The sequence below is a fragment of the Artemia franciscana genome, chromosome 20 (assembly GCF_032884065.1).
Source record: "Artemia franciscana chromosome 20, ASM3288406v1, whole genome shotgun sequence".
Lineage (NCBI taxonomy): Eukaryota > Metazoa > Arthropoda > Branchiopoda > Anostraca > Artemiidae > Artemia > Artemia franciscana.
This window is the reverse complement of record NC_088882.1, coordinates 19,098,622-19,113,543: the sequence shown is the minus strand read 5'-3', so window position 1 is coordinate 19,113,543 and position 14,922 is coordinate 19,098,622. Positions and strand designations below refer to the sequence as shown.

At 37.8% G+C, this 14,922-nt stretch overlaps 1 protein-coding gene across 1 annotated transcript in view; it reads left to right on the top strand.

Annotated features, from left to right (window-relative positions):
* The first annotated feature begins 1,455 nt into the window (after positions 1-1,455).
* LOC136039851 (M-phase phosphoprotein 8-like) overlaps positions 1,456-14,922 on the top strand; it is a 28,090-nt gene continuing 14,623 nt past the window's right edge. The window contains exon 1 of the mRNA XM_065723783.1: positions 1,456-1,579. Within this exon, the coding sequence (XP_065579855.1) occupies positions 1,517-1,579 (63 nt within the window). The 5' untranslated portion in view covers positions 1,456-1,516. The remainder of the gene's footprint in view (positions 1,580-14,922) is intronic.

The window sequence follows — 14,922 nt, the reverse complement described above, 5'->3', positions numbered from 1 at the left end:
GCATAGATTTTTTAAGGAGAGCAGTATTAAGTTCTATTTTTCATGTCAACTAGAGGAGGTACCAAACTAGATTAAACAATACTATTTGTGTCAAGATTTTCAGAAGGGTTTAAGTTGTTAAAAACTGTTGAAAAAGTTTCTTCAGCATACAAATAGCAAGCCGAACTATACATTCTCAAAAAAAGTAAAGATTTAAATTTTCATTTACCTTGAATAGGTCAATGTAAAAACGAACAAAAATTAAATGAAAGATCTTAAACCCTACTGGTCAGTCATAAAAAAGAATAACAAAGCGAATCTCAATGAAAAACAAACAAACGGGACTACGGCCAGAAGAAAGGAAAGATAAAACTAAAGCGATGCAAATATTTCGTCTGTATGAATAAAAGGCGTCTTCAACGCTGATGAAAAAAAGATATAAATAGATTAACCTAAAAAAAAATCCAAAAACCAAGAAAAAAACAACAACCAAATCAGTATCTACAGTTGTCACAACTGGTATTATAGGTCAAATAAGCTAATAGAGTTACTTTAATGAGAACACTATAGCAATTGATCAGCTGCGACAATTGGAGATTTTAATTTGGTGTTTTTTCTTGGTTTGGGATTTTATTAGTTTTTAAGTTATTTTAGTTTTTATGTTATTTAGTTTAAAAAAAAAAAACATTTTTCTTGTTACTCAAGTCAATAGATTTTTGTTTGTTCAAGCTGAGGGGCAGTGAGTTTAATTTAAAAGGTTTTCAATGAAGATTATTACAATGGTTCCTTTTCTTTGAGCCGAAACCATTTTTAGGCGTTTCAGACCTTTTTTGGTCACTTTGAGTCGTGAATTTTACCAATTTATTGAATTAAGTTTTATGCATTAAATTTTATCTAATTCAGCAAATATTTTTGGACTTAACGGAGGGTTTTAAATCCTTTAACTACTGTTTATTAAAGATAGCCTCCGTGTCCATGAGGGTCTGAGCAAAAATTTGGGCAATAGACCCTGCACAGATTGGAGATTTCATTTGAATATTTACGAATTCCTGGGCAAGACCTTTAAATATATGTGTATTCCTTTGCTATTTATCCAATATTTGTAAAATCTTGGGTTAGATTTTTGAATGATAACTTATTAAAAGGACATTTCTCTTTATGTTATGCTTGATAGCCTACACTTTTTCCGCAGGAGCTTGGTAATTATAGAAAGACAAGTCTTGTGAAACACTAAGGCTATTTCTTCTTCTTCTTTTTATAGTTAGTATGGATACGATTTCTGATAATTTCATCAGATAATTGAACTACAAGCCCATTAGTGAACTGCTGCAGTCGAGAACCCTGGATCACCCTAATGCCAAGCTAAGGTATTGTATCGGTTAAAATCGGTGCTTGAGCGAATAAGGTATGCTCGAACGGATATTACGATGCACAAAGATAATTATAGATAGCGTTGATTTCTGTTGCAACAATTTTAAAATTATGCAGCTCAGCAGCATCATAATGGAATTGTTTGAAATTGCATAGCCTTCTAATAATGGACACTAGCAGTGACAGGGTATTTGCTGCTGAAAGAATACTAAAGAAACGAATAAGAAGGGTATTTTTCTCTTTCGCTATACTTATGAAGTTGTTTGGAATTTTAGTAAATTTTTTTGCATTCAAGGGATATTTTTCAAAGTTTATTAAATCTTTATAAATGAGGTTATGGAAAGTTTAGAGGCTTAAATTGTTTTCCATTGCCTTCTATCCATAGGAAGTCTATTTTGAAAGGTTTTTGATTTTACCTTAATTTTCAGTTATCACTTACATTTTTGGTTTTATTTCTGAAAAATGCAGTTCCTGTTATTTGAGTAGAATTTTAAGCCATAACAATGGGTTTTTCCTTAAGTTTGGAAATGTGCTAGCAGATCTTTGAAACCTTGTAAATTGGGATTGATAATAGCTGTGAAGCTAAAAACAGTTTTGTTTTACTTCACTTAAGCAGGTGTATTCTACAAGGTTTCAGATTTATAGTACAAAGATTTTAAAGGTGGCTGCCCTCTTAAGTGAGAAGAAGTGGAGACAGGTACTTTAAAATACCTTCCAGGACTTACTTCAGTCTATAGACCCATCAGTGAAAGTTCCATTTTTCTGACTTAACCCATTTCCAAGATAACAAAAAGCAGCTAAACTGGAATTTTACCTAACCAAACCTTCATGCAAATCAACCCCTGTGTGATTGAACCCTTGTCAAGCTCAACCCTCAAGCCACTCAACTCCCATTCAATTGATTGCTTTTGTATACTCACATTTAACTCAATCTTCACTCAGCTTAATTTCCATGCAATGCATGTATATTTAGCTCAACTGACAATCAACTCAACCTATGTGTCTTTTCTTTTATGTTGCTTTGATATAAAACAAATTCCCTCTATATAAAAAAATAACAATTAAAATTTTGTTCTATACATTTTGAAATTAGCAAAGCTTTTCAGGCCCTTGGCTAGACAAACTTGAAGGTCAGTGCTTCAGTAATAGTTGTACCCAGGTATAGAGAAAACCCATTATAGCCAAAATCTTAGAAACATCAAAAAAATGAAAGCTTATCTTATACAATTAAACTTGCCTTTGATGCCAATTCAGGAATGATAGCTAATATTTAAATTAATAACAAATGTTTTTTATTTCAGAATAAATTCTAGGAACTTCAATAAATTGCTGGAAACACTGACAAGTGTCCCTACTTCTGTTTCATTTTTCCAGTAGTGATAGGGCACTAAAATGTTGTAGAGAACTGTTTATTATTCTTTTAAAATTTAATATTCATATTCACCTGCCTTTTATAATTTCCTCATGACAACACTATCATACAATGCTTTGTAGCACAAAGATCCAATTTTAGTGTCATTTCTGATCTTTAAAGGCTTGAAACCAGAAAAGATCTATCTCCATGATCAGGAATCCTCATACTGATGTTTAAAATTCCCCCCTTGAATACTCTTTGCAAGTGAAAAGTTTTGAAGAAAATTACCAAGTAAAAAAGAATCATCTGAATACAATACTGATTAATTAATGATAGCAGGTATTTATTTTCACTTAAGTAATAAAATTGATTACAAAACAAGTTCTTAGAAATTACCAAAAATGCTTGGTACCCAAAAGTCTTTTCTTTTTTTTCTCTTTTTCCCCAGCACTAGCCAGTCACTAGAACTTCATAGGGGTACTGAAATAGATAACTCTCTGAGGTTCTCAGAATTATTGTTTTATTTCCCAATTTTATCATGGTGTGTATCAACTGATGACTAGTTTCATGTTGCATAGCATACTTCATCCAAAATTTCCAACAAAAAAGGCAATTGATTTCCTGTTAAAACATGCCTATAATTATAATAATCACTACTGTCTTACTTTTTTTAGAATTTTTTTTCCAGCAGATGTTTGAGTTTTGTAGTTGTAGTTTGTTGTTTGAGTCTGTAAAACTTTGGTTTCTTCCCTATACCTCTCAATTCTTTTTCAAATCCTTTTTCTGACTTGTGTGTATTCCTAGACTAGAGAACCCATCCTATTAACACTCTTAAGTCCAACTAGAGTAAAACATACTTCTAATCTTAGAGCTGAGACCCAAATTTAATAACCCTCCCTCCTTATAATTCAAAGTATAAAAAAATATATTATTTGCCCAAATATAGGAAGAGAAATTAGAATCTAGTCATTTAGATGGAAACTGGACAAATTCTTACTTGAATTGAGCAATTATTAACTTTGCCATGCACAAAAAGATACATGCAAGCAGCAACCTGAAAAAGAAGTGTTTTCATTTGTTGCCTGTGACAGAAATTAGTTGTAATTGCAGCTCTGCTGTTTCTTTGTCTTTGGTCCAAACTATTTTAGCTTCCCCAATAAGCACCTTTTTAAAATTTATCATAGAATTTGGTCTGGCTCAAACAGGCTAAATTTTTAGGCGTTTTCATATTGGTTCCCTAATTCAAGTGACTGTTTCCTCTTCCCTTCTTTGCCACTGTACGTCCTGCCCAAAACCCACCAAAACATTACCATGTCTCAGTGGTAAGACATGTGCCCCATGTTGAGAACCACAGGATTAGGCTCTATAGTCTTGTAGTGCTCTTGTGTTGATGAACTTTGACTTACCTAAAGGATATGAGTCCTGTGTGTAAGAATGTTATGTAAAATTTTAGACAAGCTACTTTTTGCTGTCATGGAAAAGGGTGAAGTTAGGAAAATGAAACTACCAAAAATGGATCTACAGACTAAAGTATGCTGTGGGAAGGTATTTTGAATTATCTCCTCCCTCTAGAGGGCACTGTCCTTTAATGCCCTGTAAAGATTTCTGTGTTATAAAATTAAAACCCTGCAAAATAGATGTCCTGCTTAAATGAAGTACAAGAAAAGTGACTTCAGCTTCATAGCTTTTCTCAATCTCAATTTATGAGGTTTCAAAGACCTTCAAATACATTCCTTAAATAAAAAATGAAACAGCTAAATATTACCTTAAATTACATTGTTCAGTAACATAAGGGAAAGAAACTCCTGTAGAGTTGCTGGTTAGTGATGATTGGGAGCCATTGACTCAACTGCATCCCACTCTGCCTTCCATGGTTTAGTTGACAAGCTCTTGTCAACAGCAATCTTAAAGGCATCAACAGAGGGAGCAATTACATCAGTATCAGGAAGATCATTCCAGTGGGTAATCACTCTATTGGAAAAGTAGTGGCTGTGGGTTTTGGTATCTGCCCTCTTCCAGGACAACTTCTTACTATGCCTCCTTGTCCTGGAGGATTCATCAAACTGAACAAGATTTTGACAGGAAGAGTCAGCATTCAAAAGCTTATAAATCATTATAACATCTCCTCTTTTATGCCTGTACACAAGCATTAGGAGCTTTAGTTCATTTGATTGAGGTGGATAGTCAAAATTCTTGCATCCATCAACAACTTTGGTTGCCTGTCTTTGGACATATTCTATTTTTTTTTGCCCTTGTTCAGGGTTGTTGCAACACACATACTAAATTCTTGCAATGGTTGGATACAAGGCCTTGTACAGTTAGGTCATAACTTTGGATGATCTCCTGAATGCAGTATGCTTGATTATGTCAAAGGTCTGGGATGCTTTGACAACTGCTGTGTGTGCATGTTTGCTAAATTCTAGTTCCACATCAACAGCTATTCTCAAATCTCTCCTCTCTGCCAAAGAGTCAATCAATTGTCTTGAACCATCCTCTCCTATCATATGGTTTTGCCACCTTATTTTCTTTCTCCCAAAGTGCATTGACTTGCACTTCTGAATGTTAAATTCAAGTTTCCACTCATAGCCCATAGTGAGACCAAATTCTAGTCTTCTTGTATGGAAGCTCTTGTAACCAATGACTCTGCAGAGCTAATAAGCTTTGAATTATCAGCATAAAGACTCATCTTATTTCTTACAGCTTCTGGAACATCACTAATGAAAACGTTGAACAATGTTGGACCTAGGGTTGTTCCCTGAGGCACACCACTATCAACTTCTGAGAAGAAATCTTGCCTATAGTTTCCAATTAACTTAACTCTCTGTTTTCTTCCTGAGAGGAGCTGCATTGTCCATTCTACAACCTCTAGATGGATACCAATAGCTATTAGTTTTATCTTCAGCCAGCAATGACAGACTTTATCAAATGCTTTGGCAAATTCTAAAATGATCATGTCAACTGGAGTATTGAGATGAACAACTTAGTGATATAGTCATAACATCTTAAGATTTGTCTCACATCTTATATATATTACCTTACCTTAATTCGCACTTCAGAGCGAATTAGTTGCGAGAACTGTGATGCTCCATAGTTGATAATGGTGATAGATCTGGTTGATGTGCTAAGGTCAAGCGACAAACCATAGGGACTAGAGAGTGCTGGAGAGATGCAATTTAAGCCCACATGGTAATGGTGATCACATGGTAGGTATGGTTCAAGGACAGCACTACTACACAACAGCAACTTCAGATAGAGTGTGTGAGATGGTCGGGTATGACAAGCTGCATCATCCTCCAAGCTAACTCTATTGTCTTCCACAACTGTTATGGTAGTGAGGGCTGGGAGGGGTTTTCCCACTGGAATCTCTATGGTTTGGCCTCCCATTCCTTGTCAAGCCTCTTTTTGAATTCCTTGGGCGAGGTTGCCAAGACTGTCTCTTGGCTTAGTTGGTTCCAATCATTCACCACTCGCTGGCTGAAAAAATCCAGTTGGACTTCGGTGTTAACACTGGATTTGAACAGCTTTTTGGAAAGTCCTCATGTTAGCTTTTGGTGGGGACAGAAAGTGAACAGCTTCTGATCCACTTGCTGGAGATACCCGTAGGTGAGCAGCATGTCGTTATGCCTACGCTGAAAAACGAGTGTTGGGAGGTTAACAGATTGTAATCTTCTGCAGTAGGGCTGACTGCATAAACTGTTGATGCATTTGGTGGCTCTCCTCTGGACACCCTCAACAAGCTGGATGTCACTCTTGTAAAAAGGACCAGCAAGACATGTTCCAAAATCTAGGATTGGCCTGACTAGAGCTGTATATAATTTCAGAAAAACTGTGGAGGATTGACTACTGACGGTTCTTTTCAGGAGTCTCAAATTTGCATTTGCTTTCAAAACTGCTTGGCCAGTGTGCTCATGGAATTTTAAGCTGTCATCCAACAGGACTCCCAGGTCTCTACCACTACTAGAAGTCGGAATCAACACTGTCGATGACGTTTTGCCATTGTACATAGTGTACTGGTGCTGCAGATTACCATGGCTGAAATGAAGAGTGATGCACTTTGAGATGTTGAAGGACAGAAGCCATTTATCTGCCCATGCTTGAATTTGGTTGAGATTGGCTTGTAGGCTAATGTTGTCTGTGGTACCAAATAGCTTGGAGTCATCAGCATAAAGAGTCAAATGGTTTTTTGTTTCAGCTACCAGGTCATTGATATAGATGAGGAATAAGGTCGATCCAAGGACAGTTCCTTGAGGGACGCTGCTCAGAACTTGGCAAGGTGTTGAATAGATCTTTTCTCCATCCGTGGTACTGAGCTGAACCTTTTGCATTCTGCCACCAAGGAAGTCCATTAGCCAGTTGACTAGTTTTTTATCAATGCCCACGGCTGTAAGTTTGGAGTGCAAACGATTATGGGGGACTTTGTTGAAGGCTTTGGCAATGTCTAGTAGAATTAGGTCAACAGGAAATCTTCTGTCAAGAAGCTGAGTAATTAGCTCATAAGTTTCGAGTAGGTTAGTTTCGACTGACTTCCCGGGAAGAAAACCATGTTGTTTGTCCAAGATAATGCTGTTGGAAACTAGGTGCTTGAGAAATGCGCCGTTGACAATTCTCTCTAAAACCTTAGCGACAGCAGATGTAAGGCTTATAGGTCTGTAGTTTTCAGCTTTAGACTGGTCACCCTTTTTGAATATGGGTGTAACATAAGCAGTCTTCCATTGTGAGGGAACAACTCTGCAATCAAGAGAAAACTGAAATAGATGGCACAAAGCAGGGGAAATCTTGATGGCTGTTTCTTTGAGCAACCTTGGGTGGATTCCGTCAGGGCTGTCTGATTTGTTGGCATTGAGGTTTTTTAGCCTCTTTTCCACCATAGGTACAGTGATAATAACCGTACTCATGGGAGATGGTATGATGTATTTAGGAGGGGGTGGAGGCTCACTATCTGGCTCTGTTGTGAAGATGGAAGCAAACTGGTTGTTTAGTAAGTTTGCTAGTTTCTGGGTGTCAGTCACTTCTCCTCCATCATCAGTAGTGAGGCGATTAACACAGCGCCTAGCGTGGTCTTTACTAGAGGTGTAATTCCAAAACTTTTTTGGGTTACTCTTGCATTCATTGGCAAGTCCAAGCTCAAAATTTTGGTACAGTTGTTTAGTTAAGTTTCGTAGTCTGTTCCAAGCTTGAACATACTTTTCATAGTGACCAGGCTTATCTCTTTTTTTCCAGTGGCGCAATTTGCGATTTCTTTGTCTTTTAATGCTAGGGGTCATATATGGTAATGTCTTTGGAATGGGAACCAGCCTTTCTGTCGTGTTTCTACTCTGAATCTTGGTGACAGATGTCAGGAATTTCTCCCACTGGTCGTCGACATTGCCCTGAAGTAGCTCATCCCAGTTGACAAGTCTTAGCTCCTTCCTGATCGCCTTGTAATCTGTGTAGACCTTTCTTTTGTATTTACTTTTCACTGGACGTCTAGAGGTGATAATTTCTATGGCAAGATGGTCGCTTTTCCCAACTGGTGGGAGATAATTTACCTTCTGAATCGCTTCAATTCTGTTTATGAATACCAGATCTAATATCATGGGTTGTTGGGAAGGGCGAAACCGAGTTGGTTGGTCAATTAGTTGGTAGGCAGAAAGGTCGTGTACAATCTCAATGAATGGTCTAGCGTTAATTGGGCTATTGGCAGTAGGGTTGTAAGGGTACCCGTCTTTCCAGATCAGTTCTGGGAAATTGAAGTCACCTCTGACAATAAGTTTGCCTTTAAAGTTTTCAATGGCTAGGCGGAACATTAACGAGAGAGTGTTCTCAGTCTCAATGGCTGAGGGTGAAGACAGGCTTCAATAAATACAACCGACTCTGAGAGGGCGTTGGCGCTGGTCTTCATCAGTAAGGTCAAACCATACAGATTCAATGGAGGCTGAATTTGCCTCGATGCTTAGCTCACGTACTGCATAGGTATTTTTGATCAGAGCCAGAACACCGCGTTTGCATCCTATACGAGAAAGGTTGAAGACGACTTGGTAACCAGGCATATTAATATGAGAATCTTCTAGCCTTATATCTTCTATCTTATATGGCTTAAAATTCTATCCAAGTAACAGGAATTGAATTTTCAAAACTAAAACTAAAGAAAAAGAAATTGAAAATTGAGGAATAATGCTGTTTTGTCAAAATTCTAATAGGTAGGCCCATAGACTTCTCAAGTAGGCACATCCTAAGACTTAGAAATACAAATAGGGTTAACAAAGCAGCTTGGCAGTAACTTCTCCGAATACATTTTTGGTCCTGGGTTTATTACTGAAAGTTTCATTTTCCTTACTTAACCCCTTTCAAAATAGTTAAGAGTAGCTGTTCTAGAATTTCACCAAATGTTCTCACCAAAATTGGCCCAGATCATTTTTAAAACTATTTAAAGTTTCTTATTTCACAACTAATTTTGGGAGTAACTTTCAATCATCTCTGGCTTGGACACTCCAAAAGTTGACTCTTGATCTATCTATTGCTGGCCTAGAGGTTTAAACACTTTCATGGTGTCCTCTTATAATATATCGCTCTAGAGGGTGAAAATATTTCTGAAAGACAGTTTCTCCTGGCTATGTTTTTCTTTTTACAGTTGTGTCTGTTCTCCTCTTGTTCATTTTTCTCTATTTTCAAGTTGTTTGTTCAGTTTGGAGAATCTTTCTTTGTAGGCTGGGTTTTTCAGACTAGGAAGAAGTTTGGTGACATGCTGTTGGACCCTTTCCAATGCAGGGCTTAGAATTAGTCCCTGAAAGTCTCTTTTTTGGCTGAAGTTCCTTCCAAGTTCCATTTTATGCAGAAAGTCTCTCAACTCTCCAAAGTCCCTAAAATTCTCTATTTGGGAGTATGCTATATTTCAAAACTGAAGTATGATGTATTTGAAAGATCCTTTTTAGATAATATAGCTTCTCAACAAATCCATTTGTACTGGTCTCATGTCTACACTGTCACAATTCAGAAATAAGCAACAAAACAGTGGAAGCTTTGTCTGTGGCCAAGTGCCTATTAACTGTTGTAAGCAAAGACAACCAATAACTGCAAAAAAGTTGGCCTATATGAATGGTGGGATTTATGGGTCATATTGAGGTACCATTCTAGGATAGAGTAACATTGGCTTATAGGCTGGTGGGATGGATTGGTCACATTTTGGTTATGCTCTAGAATGGATAATTTCCCATAGCTGCATAAAATAAGCCATACCAGTATGAACTTTTTGGAATTGACTTGTATTTTAATGGTACAAATTATATATTCTTTCCCTTTAAATGTTGGTTAACAAACTAATGGCAGGTTAAGTGAGAAGAGGAGAGTATCATAAGTGGAATTTTCAGATGGCAAAATTCTTGTACTCAGTGTTTTTCCTGTTGTGTTTAGACCTAGGGGAGAGTGGTATATGCAGGGACAGATTTTGGGAAACCTCCAAAATGCATGGTTAACATTGGAGTAGAAAAATGGTTTATGGCTCAAATGAAAGCCCCAGAACTGCTGCATAAACTGTGATTTTTCCAGATTTTTCTTGCATAGCTAGAAAAAAAAGGGGAGTGTCCCTGCTTATACCATTTGTCCCACTAAGTACCGGGGTGGTATATCTTGGGACATGGGGTGGTATACTCTGGGACATAGTAAAAAGATTCATGTATTGGTAGAAAACTTCGACTATTCATCATATAAAAACTACATTAAAAATTCGACTTCAAAAGTAAAAATATCTTAGGCACAAGACTAGACTACCAGTCAGCAAACACGAAGTATGACGCTGCTCTGGAAGCTGTACCGGGTGCTGGGGTAGGAGGCGGCAACTCTTTCAAAATGTCTTCCCTTGGATAAAATATTGAGCCTTCTTGGTCTGGCCACTTCCACTTTCTTAGACCGGCCATGCACATGACACTCACTCTGACACTGTTCTCGTTTTTCTCTTAGACAGACCCAGGAAAATACTCTCCTTCGTAAACAACTTTAACAAAATCTCCTGTAGAGACACTGTCAAAGATCTCTTCCTCCTTCTCACTTTCATCTTCCGATTCACCTAGTTTCATCGAGTCATCACTATCATCATCAAAAATCATTTTTTCATCATCACTTCGTTCTGAATCCACAAATAGCTTTTTTGTTGTCTGGTCTTTTTTTGCTTTTCCAGCTCTTCCAACAGTCCCAACTTTTCCTCTAGCCCTGCCACCCCATGCTTTCTTATCTTTTCTTTTGGCTTCTTGTTCTTCAATCTGTCTTTTCACAGGAGTGTCAGTAAGAATCTTTGTAGAGCCTTTCTTCCTGCCTCTGCCACTCAGTACACGCGGCTTGGCTTTAGGGTATGGCCGAACTTGTTCTGGCGTCACAGGAACTGAAACGGGTGTAGAGGATTGTTCAGGCCCACTTGTACTTGGGGTTTCGGCCAGGTTGTTTCCAGGTTCAACTGGATCAAAGCATCAGGTGCAGGTCTGTCAGTTACAGCAGAGGTTAGAAAATCATTTTCTGTAAAGATGTCTGGATTGTAAGGCCATATCCCTGTCTTCTCGAAGCCCCTCATTATGTAGTTTGGCGTGAAAGATACGGGGAGGCTTTGGCCAACAAGAGATGCAATCTTGTATATCGTCACGGTCTTCCCTGGGTTGGACAGCATCCAGTTGTCCATAGCCTTGTTGTATTGGCATTTGAAGGGAAAATACACGCAAATGTCCAATGGCTGCAACCTGTGGCTGCAGTGAGGTGGTATTGTTAGTAAAGTGATACCAGACTCTTTCGCAAACTGCACAACTGCAGAACAGATGTGGGACTCGTGGTTGTCCATTATCAGAAGCTTCGGGCTTTCAGGGGAAGCATGCGAGTAAGTCTTGAAATGTTTGAGATATTCCAGAAACAGTTCTTGGTTTACCCATCCGGAAGGCGAGGCTCCTCCAGCAGAGTTAGCAGGAACACCAGTCAGCATGTGAGGCTGAAATTTCTTGCGTGGGAATATAAGGTAGGGGGGGAGGTACTGCCCGCTGGCAGAGATGGTTCCAACCATAGTCACAAGCACGCAACGCTCAGCTGAGGTTACTTTGCCCACTTTTTTTCTACCCTTCTCGGCAAAAACCTTCAGAGGAACATGAACATTGGTGACTGAGGTTTCATCACAGTTGAATCTGTTGCTTGCTGTAAATGGAGTTTTCTTCAAAACTGACTGCAAGTTGGAGAAAAACTCCTGTACATTGTGCTTGTTAAAGCTTGTGGCACGCCCCAAACTTGTTGCCTCTGGCTTTCTAAGCGAAAGCTCTGGGTTTCGAGCCCGAAATCCAGCTAACCAGTCTATACCGGCTTCTTTAGAGTTTATCCAGCTGTCTGGGACAGTCTTGTTGTTTGCAACGGCGTAGTTGTAAGCAAGGGTTCTGGTGTCTTGACTGGTCAAACCATAAAATATTCTGCTCGCTTGCAGCAGGTATTGAGAGAGTGATGCTTCTTCTTCAGGCGTAAAAATAGTAGCGATTCCGAACTTTTGAGCACCACTGTAATTCGCTTTTTCATCATCACTGAGTTTTGAATACTTTTGGTAGTGTCTGTGAAGGGCTGAACGTGACACTCCGTGTTTCTCGGCCACTGCCCTAATTGGTAAGCCAGCCTCTAGGTCTGCAATAGCTGCTTTAATCATGAAATGCTGGTCAACTTTCTTTTCAGCAACCGAATTAGAATATTCCTCCCACTTAGCTCTTGGAAATTGTGGCATTTTCTTCTATTCTGATGTCAAATCTGATAAAAAAAAGATGTATAAGCTATTTTTATCATTAGGATACAAGTAAAAGCAGATAAGAAAGGACTGAACTGTAAGAATTCATGTGGTATATACTGGGACATGTCCCACTACATACCACTTGTCCTTGTCCCAGTATATACCATGCGACCTCTACTTGCAAATTGTGTCCGATTTTTTTACTGTTGTATATTTTTCCACCAGATGACCACACGACGTGGCCTGATGTTTTAGCTTTCGTTTGCTATCTTACACACACAATTTCTGCAAACCGTTACAAAACAAAGCACAAAAAACCATTGCCCAAATATTTTTTGGGGGGTATAGCTGAAACTTTGAAGTCGGTTTTCTCAAAAACGAAAATAGCAACTTACCAAAATGATAGAACTGTCATGTCCGCCATTGAATGAACTATACTAGGTGGCTTTATTGGATTTTTTAAAGAAAGTTAGATGGCAGATAAGTACCATGTCCCACCTTATACCCCGTCCCTGCATATACCACTTACCCCTACTTGTCTTTTATGTCTTCCAAGTGTATTTAGAAAAGACAATGAGCGACTGCAAATATTTTTGCTTCTGGTTAAATAAAGAAGACATTACTGGTAGAAAAACAAACAAATGGTGTAGAATTGGTGGTGATGAGTTTTTTTCACTGTAAAATGTGCAGGAAAAACATTAGGTGTTGCAAAGGCTTTTACACCTTGAATCAGCATCCATTGTCAGATTAGCATAAGAAATAGGTTGTAATTCATCTCAATCTGATACTAATATAATTGCTTGAATCTGCTAGGACATACTCCTTATCAGAAGAGCCATCAGCTAGCAATGGAAGTAAAACTCTTGAGATGTTTTTTGACAAAGACACTGCATACAAAGCAGAAACCATCTAGATACTCTAGTCCTTGCAAGTCTCTATATATGTAGCTTTCTGTGACTGGATTATTGATATCCTTGAAGTTAGTTTCCCTAATAACTGAATTCAATGTAAAAACCATTGCCAAATCAAGTTAATAAAATTGTGAATTTCTGAAATCATATGGTAACACTATAGGATAAAATTATATGTGTCCAAACTAGATGCTTATTTGTCTTCACTCACCCCAATTAAGCTGCTGGAGCTTAATGTCCTCGTTTAGAAGGAGGGTAAGGGTCCTCCACCAAATTTTGAAAGAATTCTGTAAGTCTGAGCCACCATAAAAGAGAGCAAAAAAAAAAGAAATGACCACTTTTAACAACAAGCTCAGAAAGTTTGCCTCTTTGCAACATAATAAAATGTTCATTTTGTTTTGTAAGATGATTTGCTTTTTAAAAATATGCATCAGAGATTTGAATATAGGGAAAAATACTTTTTGCAACACAAAACAAACAAAAATATGTTTTTAAAACTTCTATTGACCTCAAGGTTCTTAAGCTGTAAAATAGACAAAAAATATATTGCATTGTCAATAATTTTTTACTCTTTCCTCTCCAGATCAGTCAGAGTTTGGTTACTGAAAATTGGAAAATTGACTTTTAAGAATGAGTTTATGGACACAGAGATTTTTTTTCACTGTAGAATGAGTTGTACACTTATTTTGAAGGTGAATTTTGAGACGGGGGGGGGGCTGTAAACTCGGATTTCCAGGTTCTTAGCCATGGATGATTAGTTGTACTATTTTTGAATTGAACCAATTTTCGAGAGATTTTAGGCTCTTTCAGAAATCCTAAAAGCTTATTTTTATAATTCCTAAACACTCTTTTTTTGGATGTGGCTAACAGATACCATTCTTGAATCAGATTCTTTTCTGAATAATATTGCATTTTACTGGGGAAAAAGAGTACCTATGTATATTTTTACTCTTGATTATTATGGGCTGGGATTTGCTTTTTATTAGGTAACCATGATGTGTGAGGTTGTACTGCAGTAGCACTTTCTTGTTACTTATGTTACTTTCCTATTCACTTCTTATAATGAATGATAAGAAAAAAAACTAAATGAATAAAATATCATGATCTTACTCTTCTCACCCACAGCCAAACTGGAGGACTCTTTTGGAGGGAAAATATAAGAAAAAAAGTAGTGATTAGGACCTATTCAGTCCCTCTGCATCTGTTCTGAATGCCTTTGAATTGTCACTTTTCTGAATGGAAGTGGTACCAAAGTCACTTTTCTTGCACGTCTTGTTGTGGCTGACCCCTGACGTTGTGCTCATGCATTCTTGAAAAGGTTCCAGGAATTTGGTGGGAAGTGATTTTTCCCTTGGCTGGCCTGCATAATTGCAATGATTTTTGAGAATGCAAGAAAAAAAGGCAGTTAGTGGCCTTAGCAATTTAGTGGCCTTAGCAATTTAGTGGCCAGCGCTCTTGAATTTGTTTTCATTAAATGCCATCAAAGAAACTTTTGAAGAATGTTGTGTTTTCAGCAAAGTATCTCAAGATTGTAAGCTACCTAAAAAGGAAAAGTATGTTTGCAGAACTCAAATTGTGGCTGCTCTTCATGC